The sequence below is a fragment of the Hylobates moloch genome, unplaced genomic scaffold (assembly GCF_009828535.3).
Source record: "Hylobates moloch isolate HMO894 unplaced genomic scaffold, HMol_V3 SCAFFOLD_3, whole genome shotgun sequence".
Taxonomy (NCBI): domain Eukaryota; kingdom Metazoa; phylum Chordata; class Mammalia; order Primates; family Hylobatidae; genus Hylobates; species Hylobates moloch.
The window spans coordinates 19,535,683-19,549,436 of record NW_026652278.1 but is presented as its reverse complement, the minus strand read 5'-3'; the positions used below and the strand labels follow the sequence as shown (position 1 = coordinate 19,549,436).

The following is a 13,754-nucleotide window of genomic DNA, read 5'->3' as shown; positions in this document are numbered from 1 at the left end:
ACAAAAATTTTAAAGTGAAATTTTAGTAGTTCACAACTTCTAAATTACAACTTGTCTCTGATTGATGTTCTTCTGTCCTGGTATCCCACGCTCTTTCACACTTTCTCACTCAATTTTCCATTTCCTTCCCAACTCCTCCTCCTTCATACCCTCTCACACACTTTGCTTTTGTACATTACTCAAATCCTGGGTAATTCATGCCTTCATACCTTCAACTTTCTCAGGGCAGCAGCCACTGGCCTGCAATTATAATATCAACTTAGTGTCTAAACCAAGAGGATAATGATATCTTGGTAGACTAGCTGGGAGGAACTGCTGGTTAGTGTTTGGGAGGCTGGTTCTAGGGTGATTGAGTCTGTAGGGAAACCACCCCTTGTCACTTCCCACAAGGGGAAGGCTAACCATGTACTAGGACCTTTGGAGCTTGCTTTGTAGACAGAAGAATACTCAAACCCTGGCCACTCCATAGCCTTCTGTAGGTTCAGAGCAAGTCCTAGGCTGCCAATTTAAGTCTGGAGGTATTACATCAGTTGGAGATCATTAATTTTTCTCAGTGTAACTGTTAAGAGCAGTCACTGTAAGAGCAGTGTATTTAATGGTATCACTGTAGGAGCAGTGTATTAATTTTTAAAATAGGATATTGACAAATTAACATTGGTCTGCATTGTCAGACACACTAATTAATATTGAGTCACTGGGATATAAAATACAGATAGTATTCAAATAAAGTAGTCTATAGATACTTTATCTAATTTGTCTAAGATATTGGCCCCATTTTTATTATATGGTAGCAGATAATTTTCAGGCAATAATCCTAATAATTTAAGGTTTTTGAATATTATAGAGTACATTTGTACACTTATGTTTAAAGGACATTTTCTCTTTTAGCTTGTTATTTAGAAACACTTATTTTTAGCCAAATTTTGGTCTGTATAATCTTAAAGAAGTTAGAATATATGCAAGTTTTAAGCCAAAACAGCAGCATAAAAGCACCACATGTATTGTTACTTCACAAATTGTGTGTGTGATATATATGAAAAATATCTAAAGAAACATTTTCTGTTTTATTTCTAGATTTGGACATTAAAATAGCTTAGTACTATTTTCTTTGTTTGACTTAAAATATAAGAAGTTGGCCAGGCGTGGTGGCTCACGCCTGTAATCCCAGCACTTTGGGAGACAGAGGCAGGTGGATCACGAGGTCAGGAGATCGAGGCCATCCTGGCTAACACAGTGAAACCCGTCTCTACTAAAAATGCAAAAAATTAGCCGAGTGTGTTGGTAGGGTAGTCCCAGCTACTCAGGAGGCTGAGGCAGGAGAATGATGTGAACCTGGGAGGCGGAGCTTCAGTGAGCCAAGCTCGCGCCACTGCACTCCAGCCTGGGTGACAGAGCGAGACTCTGTCTCAAAAAATAATAAATAAAATATAAGAAGTTCTCTAATCTCTCTAGCAAAATCATGCATTAGATAAAAGATACTCTCCAGTCCAGGAATAAGCAAAGAAAGCCAAAGAATTTTAAAGAGAATTTAAAAAGAATTCTTTAAAAGCTTTACCATAAAAGCTTTGTTACTTATCTTTCACCTTCTTACTCTTATTTGACATATTTTTCTCAAATTTGATTTTTCAGTAAACTAAAGCAATAAACTAAAAGAGACATCAAGAGGACTGATAAAGGCAGGTACTCTGAGTCGCTTGACTTATCCTGAGAACAAAAGAGATAGAAAAGCTAAAAAATAGACAGCATTTCATCACACTCAGTAGATGATCCAATTTTTGTACAGAGGAGTCGTTAGAAAATGTTCAGTGTTCTCCATTTACATGGCGGGAAAGCATTTCATATATTTCCCAAATGCTGGCTCTTGAAGGCTGCCACCCTCTTAGGCTGAATGTCTGTATGTGTCTGTGCTTCCCCAGTATGACACGTGTGTTCCAAGAGAAGGTCGAGATGAATAAAAGCATTTAAAGATGATTTTAATTCTTGAGGGCTTAAAATTTGTTAGTAGTTTTTTCGATTTTTGTTATAGATAATGTTTATTTCTAGGAAGAGTTTTACGTATTAAAATAAGATATACAAAATCTCTTGGTTTTTACATTACTTAAGCCCACAGAGAATAGATATGCAATGGTACCTGTTTCTAAATAAAGTGTGTGTGTATTTTTAAATTATTTTTAGATATTCAATAATTCATTATTAACCAGAAAGTCACTAGAGAGTTGCACATACATTTGTATTCCCTAGATAAAATTTTATTTTGTAGTTTTTATATCCCTGAAGACTTTTATCTATTTGGTAAAAATGATCCATTTTCTCAAGTGTCATATGTTTATTTCTAAAATTTTTTTTTTTTATTTATTATACTTTAGGTTTTAGGGTACATGTGCACAATGTGCAGGTTTGTTACATATGTATCCATGTGCCATGTTGTTTTGCTGCACCCATTAACTCGTCATTTAGCACTAGGTATATCTCCCAATGCTGTCCCTCCCCCCTCCCCCCACCCCTATTTCTAAAATTTAATAGGTTTTATTTTTAACTTTAGAGATTAAGGCTTTATAGCCATATTTGCAACATTCAGCTTGATTTTAACAAGAATAATTGTGTAATTTATTTTATAGTATCCAAACAAAGGAAGAACTATAATAATTAGATATAATGATCATCAGACCGGCAACTTCTGATGAGTGGTCAGTATATATTATGTATATTTATGTCCTTCCCACAGACTACAATGCCTGGCACTTAGAGATTTTTTAATAAATATTTGTTGATTGAGTTTATCTAGTCTTCATAAGATATTCCCAGTTTTCTACTTGTCTTATACAGTCTTAATAATTTCATTTTTAATTTTTAGGCAATGAATGGCTACTTCAAGGACAGATACCATCTGGAGATATAGAGAACATTTCCAGTCAACCAACAATTTCACTACAAATTCCTGATGATTGCTTATCACTTGAAGCCATTGTATCTATCAGCGTGTTTCTTTATTACTGTAGTGCAGACAGCAGTGCTTGCATGATGAAGGCAATTTTGTTCAGTCAGCCTTTACAAATAACGGATACACAGCAAGGTTGCATAGCTCCAGTAGAGCTCAGGTATGTATTTTAGCCAGCCAGCTAGCTAGCAACCCATTGCCACCACCTACTGTCCCCCATCCTGACTATCACTGTAATTTAAGGAAAGAAAACTTCAGTTCTGCCTCTGGATACCAAGATGCCCATTGCTCAGTTCTAACAACTGATATTAAAATAAAGCTATGCTCCTTCTTTTATTATAAACAAATTCCTTTGCTTTTGCTGATACTAGCTGAGTCATTGATCATCATTGGAACCATGATATTGTAATCTATGCTGCTATTTGGCACAAGACTGAAGTTCACACTACAGTAGAGAATACTATAAGATAATTTGCAATAAATACCGATAATTATAATACCAGATATTTTAACTAACTTTTTCTACCTAATTTTATTAATAGCAATCAGCACACTTGAATGTGTAAATTTCACCGTAACTTTAGGCAGAACTTAAGCTCCAGTCCACATTTGTGTAACACCAAGTATTCAAGGCATAAAGTCTGTTGTAAGCCAAAAATAAGTCTTTCCATCGCTGTAGAAGCTTAAGGAGTACATCGGTGGTAAATACGATCTTTATTCTCTTCTGTGGTTTTCTCAGTTGAGATATTTGTAAAAGAGAGTTTTGATCTATTTTTATTATAAATTATTTGTTATTTAACATACCATTATGAATGCCTTAAAACTTTGTACAGATAAAGTTGGACATCGAATCTCTAAGGACTGACTCCTTTACCTGTTTATGAGTGACTACATTACCAGATAATGAATGAGTCCCCAGAAATATTATGACTTTCAAGGAAAAAGGGACTTCAGGACACATTACTTAGTGTCTGTGATAAATAATTTATTGTGACAGCTAAATCTGATGGTTATGTATCTTGTTTTGGAAATGTACATTTCACTTGTAAGCATTAAATGCAGATTTGTTGAGTTTAGGTTTTGAGGTTTTTTTGTTCCCATATTCAGAATTTAAATTATGATCGTTTATTGTGATGTTTTTAAAAATCACTTTTAAGCCTTAAAAGTGAAATTTTCAGTGTGAGGTGCTTTCATGCTATTAATAGATACAGTATATCCTAATATATTACTCTTCAAAATATTAAGGCCGAAACAGTGATTTAATGATACTATTTTTTAATTTTTGTTGTTTTTTAACCCTAAAAAAAAAGATATTGGAAAGGTTTTTTTTTCTATTGTCATAATTTATAACTACTTAAAAGCCTAATCTTGTTTTCCTTAATACCTATTCAACATGTTTGTGATTTAATCAGCTTACAAGATTTTAAAAACATCAGGTGAACCATGTTTATTTATTCAATAAATATTTATAGGCAATATGGCATAATATGCTTCCCTTCCCTGTAAAAACAGTGCTAAATTTGAAGTGTAATCTTTTTTTAAGCATCATTGTCTATTTTTAATTTTTTTTGAAATGTAGTATTAGTTTGTTTTATTCATAAGGTTAGCTGAATCTCTGAAGTAAGGATGTATAAATCATGACATTTATTTAATTAGTCATCTACTGAAGCTACTTTTAAAGGGAAATATAGATATAAAATTAAAAGGAATCCTGTTTAAAATTATATGTGATTACCTCATAAACCTTTTCTCTCCACAAGCAGTAAAAAAAATGAAATGTTCTGTAATAAAAGGGTGTATAACATACTCTCTTTTATGGAGAATAGGCCTTAGTTATTTTATTTTATTTTTGAGACACAGTCTGGCTCTGTAGCCCAGGCTGGGAGTACAGTGGTGTGATCTTGGCTCACTGCAACCTCTACTTCCCAGGTTCAAGAGATTCTCCTGCCTCAGCCTCCCAAGTAGCTGGGATTACAGGCGTACGCCACCATGCCCAGCTAATTTTTTTGTATTTTTAGTAGAGACAGGGTTTCACCATGTTGGTCAGGCTGGTCCCAAACTCCTGGTCTCAGGTGATCCGCCTGCCTCTGTCTTCCAAAGTGCTGGGATTACAGGGGGTGAGCTACCGTGCCCTACCGGCCTTAGTTATTTTTTAATCTCATTTGACTTATTATATTTCTCATTTCTAGATGGACAGGATGAGAATATTTTGGCCCAATCATTTTCTGTTTAAGGACATAAACAATTTCACACTCTGAAAGAAGTATATACAATTTTAATTTGCTAATTTAGAAATATCTGACAATTTATTTTTCAATATAATATACAAACACAGTGTTTGTTATACATGTTCATGTACAGTGAAAATGCAAAGGCATTTTTTAGAATCTATTTCCCTTCATTTGTCTAGACAGTTTTAGGTTAGCCTTAGCTGATGCTTTTCTTGACTTTCAAAATACAGTTTTATTGAACATTCTTATTCTTACCCACTGCCAGTCTGCATTGTTTTTTACATTAAAAGTATTATTTATAGTAGACTAATAGGATTTTGAATAAATCACACTTAAGCAATATAAATAGGTTCCTAGAATTTATGACAAGGATAAACCTCTCATATAAGAGGAAGCACTAGAAAGTTTATTTTTAAAACTTGTTGATCTATATTCTATAAGGACTTCTGCATATTTTTTATCTTTTGCTTTTGTTGCGTAAATTATTATGTCCAGTGATAGTTTAAAAAGAACAAGATTTTAGTGTAAGTCACCTCAATTGAAATGCCAGTAATGTGGCATTGCACATATTTTTTATAATACCTGGAATCTTTGCCCTAAATTATTCTGCTGGTTTGTTGCTATTTTTTTCCTCTTCCTTTATTATTTCACAAATGGTAGAATTTCTCGATATGATTCTTGTAAAGAGTTTAGCTTATCTTGAACATTCTGTCTTAAGCAAATATTTAACAAGGGAAAACTTTGTAGTTTAATCACCCGTAAGTGTAACTTTAGCAAAATTCAATGACTATGAAAAGTAATTTTTTTCTTAACTGTTCTAATAATGTTTAGTTATAATATTATCAAACCTTCAGAAAGCTATAAATCCTAACAGCCAGAAAAAAAAATTACTATGTGTATATTTATGTAGGCGTGTGTATACACAAAGATTAAGAATTATTCATGATTCTTTTATGGCCAATATACTTTTGAGCTTATATAACTGAGATAAGTTACTCTTTGCTTGTTTTTCTGTAGTTGGAAAATTTAGGAAGGTATTGAAAATACATATCTCTATAATGTAATAATTTTCTGCCTGCACAAAGTTTACTATTAATTTATGTCTACCAGTTAAAAATACCATAGTTAGATTTGGCATCACGTTTAACCACAATCGTCAAAATCTACTTAAATTCTGTAGTTGACAGTTAGATAAGAATATATGCAGAGGGAAAATGTCAATGGTTCTTGTGAATGAAGGAATTATGGATGTTTTTATTTTAATTCTACTTTGCTTTTTTCTTTTTTTTTTCTTTTTAGTGAGCAATCTGTTACTTTTAAAATCACGGTGGGGGGAAACCCATAAAGTTTAAAGAGTTAAAGGTAATTGAATCGTAAGCACTTAAATAATAACTTTTTAAAAGTCATTTTTATTACCAAAGCTCAGAACATTGTTTGGAGTCCTTTGATCTACCGGTTCTCTTAAGTACGTGATTTTGTGAAGAAAGCCATGGTTATGGCTTTTTTGTTCTGGTGTTTTTATTGTGTAACGTAGCATAGTGGTTAAGAGCTTGGATTTTGCAGTAACTTGGATTCTAATCCTTTAAAATGGGGCTGATATACCTGCCTCATTCAATGAAATATTGTGTGTACAGCACTTAGTAATTAATGAAACTGGTAATTATTGGCTTAGTTACTATAATGATAATTTGGGACCATAAACACATACCACCCTACATTTTCTTTGCAACTACAATTTGTGAAGGAAAATCTCCCACTAACTATTGGTTATGTTAATATTCTTCATAGAGTTGGGTTCAAGAAGAGAAATGTTTTGTAATGAAGCATATAACTATTTTATAAACAACATTGTAGTTATAAAGAAGCATGCCTGTAGTGTTATTAAAAACTTTTTATAAGACTTTCTGGAGCTACAAGTAATGAACTTGCTTTGAGAGGGTCCAGACATACTCATCCTGAACCACATTCCTACAACATATGCCCAGCAACCTGCACCAGAGTACTTATATCTTAACCAAAAAGTTTCACTCCAATGATGGTGCTTCACAAAATCTTCAAAGTGCTTTCATGTATATTGCCTCATTTGAGCTTCAAATAACCTTATAAATCGGGCAGGTAGATGTTAGTTTACAGAGGAGGAGACAGCTTTGGAATAGTGGTGACGTACCTGAAGAATAGAAAACTCTCGGAATAGTGCTCGATGCCTGAAGTGGTGCCTGGCGCCAGCAGATGTTCAATTCTGTCAAACAAGGGGAAGTAGTGAGTGGTGGAGCCTTTATTCAGGCACAGGTCTCCTCGTTCCTAACTCCAAGATGCAGAGGGAAAACAAACTGCTCAATTAAGAGTTCTTCCGTGGACACTTTCTTAAGCCTTCACATAAAGTAACAAGAATAATAGATATTTATTGAGTAGATATGTATTGAGTTCTTACTATTTGCCAGCACTCATCTATTAGGTGCTTTTATGTATTAACTCATTTAATCCTCACAACAACCTTATGTGAGAAATACTATTTGATTGGTGAAGAAACACACAGAGAGGGTAAGCATAATCAAATACACCAGCATAACCAAAATCACAAATTTAGGGAATGGCAGGGCCTGGATGGGAGTCTGCTCAACTCTCTGCTGTATTGCCTCTTAAAGTAGGTTTTCTTAAAACATAAATCTTTCATAACTTTATATATTTATAGTAACTTAATCCAAAGAACCCCAAAAGTACTAGCAATGATTGTTCCTGCAATTTAAATAAATCCATTTAATTATACAACTTTGCATTATAATTTGTTATTCAGACCTTGGAACAGTCTGTAATTATTTGTGAAAAGATTTTATGTACTACTTTTTCTTAATTTCAGATATTGTCCAGAGTTTTTCTTGGCAGATGGATGTATTAAAAAAAAAATAGCTTTCCAATGTTAGTTCTAACAGTGCTGTTTCAAAAGTTGTTTTAAAAGTTCTAACGGTTGGTCTTCAAAATGTAATTAAGACCTTATCATAAAGAGCCTTTTGCACGGACTATCTCAAACCCGAAGAAGCTTATTCATATTTAAGAAAATTTTGTTGTATTAAATATTAGTCCAAGTGAGCTCTAGAAATATAGTCTTCTGCTTTCTTGTTTCATAAATAACACTGGTATGTAGACCCCTCCCCGTGACTCAAATATATTAATATGCAATTCTGTTACAGTAAAGTTTGCACCATGGTCAACCTATTCCAGCATTAGGTACTTTTTGTTGTTGTTTTGTTTTGTTTTGTTTTTGAGATGGAGTCTCACTCTGTCACCCAGGCTGGAGTGCAGGGGTGCAATCTCAGCTCACTGCAAGCTCCGCCTCCCGAGTTCAAGTGATCCTCCTGCCTCAGCCTCCCAAGTAGCTGGCACTCACCACTACTGGTGCCCACCACAATACCCGGCTAATTTTTGTATTTTTAGTAGAAACAGGGCTTCTGTTGGCCAGGTTGGTCTCAAACTCCTGACCTCATGTGATGTGCCTGCCTTGGCCTCCCAAAGTGCTGGGATTACAGGCGTGAGCCACTGTACCCAGCCTAGCATTAGGTACTTTTTTTTGTTTTGTTTTGTTTTTGTTTTTCTTGAGATGGAGTTTTGCTCTTGTTGCCCAGGCTGGAGTGCCATGGCAACACAGCCTCCGCTTCCTGTGTTCAAGCAATTCTCCTGCCTCAGCCTCCTGAGTAGCTGGGATTACAGGCCTGCCACCATGCTTAGCTGACTTTTTGTATTTTTAGTGGAGATGGGGTTTCGCCATGCTGACCAGGCTGGTCTTGAACTCCTGACCTCAGGTATCTGCCTGCCTTGGCCTTCCAAAGTGCTGGGATTACAGGTGGGAGCCGCTGAGTCCAGTGCACTAAATACTATTAAAAGGAATTAAGCAAAATGCTATGTACCAATGATTATGATTCATGATCACCTAAACACAGAATGCAGACTTAACTTTTCATTCTTAGTGTGCTAATTAAGTAGTAGTATGGTGCAGTAAGGAATTTTGTTAATTTTGTTATAAACCCCTTCTCCTGAAATCTGTAAGGAAATGTGATAATAAGAAAGTGATAATAGCGTCATATTTTAAAAGTAGAATCCACTGTTAACACCAAGATTACCTTTTCTTCCCCCTGTGGCACAGTTTATTTAAATGAAGTATTAGCAATAATCATGTCACTATTTTGTCCTGAATAATTAAGAGTTTGCTTTTTTTCCCATGTCTTTGCAATAGGATAATATAAAGAATAGTATTAAAAGTCAGAGGCTTTACTAATCTACCTATATGTATTCCATGACTAACAAACCTGGCCCCTTCACATATGAGCGCTGGAGGTTTGCCTGGTTGCCTCTGGCTTTCAGAAAGCTGCCCCAATCACAGAGCCTGGGTAAGGTGGAACAGGAGGCAGCCCCACTCGGCTTTTCTGATTGCATCCCACCTGTTTTTGAGTGTGTTGGTTTGGTTTAATTCTTTTCAAGGGTTGGAGTTGGAAAGTGAAAACCCTAGACACTTGCTGTGGAATGTTTGCCTGGTTGTTTTGGTGTGTCCCTCTTCTTCACTGGCATGTCACTTTCAAGTGTACCAAAGGACATTTTGTTCTGTTGAAAGCCACAGGACCAAAAGGAAAGTATTGCAGCTATTTGCAAACATACTTCCCTACCTATACAAGCAGCCATATACTAAAAAGTATTAACAAGCACAAATGAACACTAAATAGCCTTATACCAAAAAGCATTCTTGTAACTGTCAGGAAATGGTATGAATTCCTTCCTCTTTAAGCAGCAACTTATCACAGGCTTGGTGGCTTTAAGTAATGTAGAATTAAGCAAATGGTCAGTTATTTTTTAATGTTGAAAACTTGAAAGTGTGAGTATTATGGACATAGTTTACTACCTTTTGCTTTTAATATACTTGGTTATCTATTTCCATTTGAAATAAAATGAAAGACCTCAAACTGATGCTGAGAAGTAGACAAAATCAGCTCTCAGATTTAAATCTGCCCAATTTGTATAGTTTTTTTTTCCCTTCCCATTTTTTTGTGTTTAAGAAACAGGGTCTTGCTCTGTTGCCCAGGCTAGAGTGTAGCAGTGACATGATCATAGTTCACTGCAGCCTGGAACTCCTGGGCTCAGGATACTCCTGCTTCAGCCTCCTGAGTAGCTAAGACCACAGGTGTGTGCCACCACACCTGGCTAATTTTTTAAAAATTTTTTGTAGAGATGGGGTCTTGCTATGTTGCCCAGACTGGTCTCAAACTCCTGGCCTCAAGCCACCAGCCTCCCAAAGTGCTAGGATTACAAGCATAAACCACCACACCTGGCCTGTTATTCCTTCTTTATCTAATGTGTGCTAAGCTCATTAAAAATGTATATTGAGGTAAATAGGGCAAAACATTAGTTAAATTATGCTAATTAATGGGAAAAACAGACGTGTTCCTCTGAACATTTAGAAGGACTCTGTCCTGCAACTGTCTTCTGTTTTTAGAATTTGTAGTCACTGTTTTTAGTGCCACTGGAAATATATTCATTCTTTGAGCATGTACAGCATGGGCTCCCTGTTGTATTTATTACACTTTTCAAAATGCCAGCAAGTTTTTGTTTGTATAGAGTTGGAATGTATTGTTCATGCATGCCCGTGATATTCATCATCGAAATATACCTGTAAAAAATAAACTACCGCTTCCTCTCCACACCTTAGGCCTCCCTCTTACTAAAAACAATAGTAGTTTCTGTAGAAGTTTCAGTGAGAAATTATGATTATATAAATAACAATGTGGCAGAACAATTTTGTTGTAGTATTTTTTCCGTAGCATTTCTTAATAATAGCTCAGTTTTCAAAGGAGGGGAACAGTACCCCATGTGAATTCAAATTAATTTACTCTGACGTATACCTTCCTAATTATATTTTATATAGGCTAATTTTTTTAAGTTTAAATTCTCACTGTTAAGTTGCATTGAGAGACAATTAGAATTGTTGTAATTGTCATCTCTTTACATGTGGATTATGAACAAATGAAAGTTTGCTGTGTGATTGCAGTTTCAAATTATAACATTTCATAAATATGTCAGTTTTAGAAACTCAAACTCTTTCCCATCTTTTGTATGGATAAAGTTTATGGTTTCATTTCTGAGAATAGAGTTGGTCTGCTGTGCTAATAACTTCGTGTTTCTCATTCCAAAGGCTTGATTATATTTTTTTCTCCAGTGATTACAAATGCAGCGAAAATCCAATTTACAAGTTCATATATTGATATTTCTAGATAGAGTCTAGTTCTAAAAGAATGTACTTGGTGTGCATTTTTGAGTGTTTCATGTAGACAGATTAATATATTTTTGTACAACATCGTATTTCTACATTTATTTCAAGACTGTACTTTTCAGTGACTTTTTCAAGTGCATGTGTTAACAGAAGATTGTTTGGAATGAGAGTGCAGTGGCTTCTTTACTAGTCAAGAGAAGTGTAATACAAGTCATCATAGAAGGTGAGAATGTGTTTATACTGTACATGGAAACCTAATGCCTCTTTTCTAAAGCTTTGTACATTTTTTTCGTGAAATAGATTAAATATTTTCTCTCTAAAACTGTGTTTCTGTTTTAATGTGCTTTCTAAGTATATCATGAGGTAACTCTACTACTTAGAAACCTGTAAGCCATGATTTACTTGAGCTTTTGGGGAAATGAAAAGGAGAATACTTAGTTTAAAAAAAATTTTTTTTAACTGCAAGCAGATACCTCGATCAAATCATGCAATCATAATTATAGAGATTTTTAATATATATATTGGGAAAGGGTAATCTATTCAATAGATGATACTGGGAACATTTGAAAAGAACAACAGAAATTAGATCTCTACCTAACACTGCACACCAAATTTGAAAGGAATTAATGACATGACAGCAAACTATCACAAGGACAAAAAACCAAACACCGCATGTTCTCACTCATAGGTGGGAATTGGACGATGAGAGCACATGGACACAGGAACGGGAACATCACACTCCGGGGACTGTTGTGGGGTGGGGGGAGGGATAGCATTAGGAGATAAACCTAATGTTAAATGACGAGTTAATGGGTGCAGCACACCAACATGGCACATGTATACATATGTAACAAACCTGCACATTGTGCACATGTACCCTAAAACTTAAAGTACAATAATAAAATTAAAAATAATAATAAAATTACAGAAACGCCAGAAGAAGATAAAGGAGACGACCTATAGTGTTGAGGGTGAGGTTGGCATTCCTGAGAGTGACCTGAAGCCCAAAAGCATGATTGGAAAAGTTGACATGTGTGACCCCATAAAAATTTTAACCATCTGTATAATGAAAGAACAAAAATGAAAAAAGGAAATGCAAACTGTGAAAATATTTTCAAGACACAAAATGGACATAGGATTGCTATGTGTAGTATCTGAAGAGCTCTTATGAACTAATCAGAGGAAGACGTCCCAACTGGAGAATTGGCAAAGAATATGAGCATGCAATTCACAAAAGAGATACAATAATGAAACATGTTCAGTCTCACCAAATCAAGAAATGCAAATGCATTCATTCAGCTATTGTTGAGCACCTGTTTTATGCCATATTCCAGGCCCAGTGATGAACAAGTTAGACAAGGTCTGTGCTCTAGAACTCTTGTAGTTGAGGGGAGAGACAAGAAAATGGATAAAACAAAAAGGATAAATGCCATAACAAGGTAAATAGGGGAGTCCAGGCCTCACAAATGAATTTGAATGATGAGAGAAGCCCAAGTCATGCACACCCACCTGCGGGAAGTGCAGAGGCCACGTAGGCATCTGTTTTCCGAAAGGATTCCACCAATTACACTGGCCAAGTACGTGACAGCCAGTGGATCCACGTATTCGCCATTATATTGTCAGACTTGAATTTTTGCCCTTTAGATAGAAGATGGTATGTCATTTTGTTTGTTTGCATTGCCATGACCACCGGTGAAGCTGAACATTTTCTCACTGATCCAATAGTTGCACTTGTAGAAATTGATTTAGTAGAATACTTATGTGCACAAAAGTGTATCAACATTGTAATAGTGAAAAACTGAAAATAACCTGAATGTCTCAATAGGAACATATTAAGTAAACAATGGTCTGTCCATACCATGGAATATAATGCAGCCATTAAAAATAATCAGACATCTACTTGTACTCACATGTTATGTGAAAAACAAGTTTCTGAATAAAAGTAAATCTTATTTTTAAAAGCTCTATACACATCCACATATGTACATCTATAAACCATCCTTGCTTTGCACAGTAATGCATGACCAACCTTGCAAGCTGAAGCTGTGCAAAGCAATCTTAACAACCAATGAAGGAAAAGATGATTGTTTCATGACCTTTAAAAACATTAGTGAAAATATTAAAAGCTCTCTGTCAATTATAAATGAATGGGGAAATGAAAGACATAGTGAAGCTAGTATTTATTTAGTATGCCATAATTTAAAACATTGCAAATGTTGAGAATTCAAGTTGTTGTCAAACTTACCAAGAGCATTTGAACAGGGCTTGCTTGCATCTCGTAATTTGCAATACAGAGCAAGTACCTTTTCTATGCCTTGGCAAATTGTTACAT

General features: G+C 35.1%; 1 protein-coding gene across 3 annotated transcripts in view; it reads left to right on the top strand.

Annotated features, from left to right (window-relative positions):
• Positions 1-11,744, top strand: part of NHLRC2 (NHL repeat containing 2) — a 62,018-nt gene extending 50,274 nt beyond the window's left edge. The window contains exons 11-12 of one of the 3 annotated variants that reach the window (XM_032177377.2): positions 2,619-2,687; positions 2,855-2,931. In XM_032177377.2, the coding sequence (XP_032033268.1) occupies positions 2,619-2,650 (32 nt within the window). In that variant the 3' untranslated portion in view covers positions 2,651-2,687; positions 2,855-2,931. Of the gene's footprint in view, positions 1-2,618; positions 2,688-2,854 lie in introns of all 3 variants that reach the window. The other 2 variants (XM_032177374.2, XM_032177387.2) reach the window with 2 other exon arrangements.
• The last annotated feature ends 2,010 nt before the right edge of the window (positions 11,745-13,754 follow it).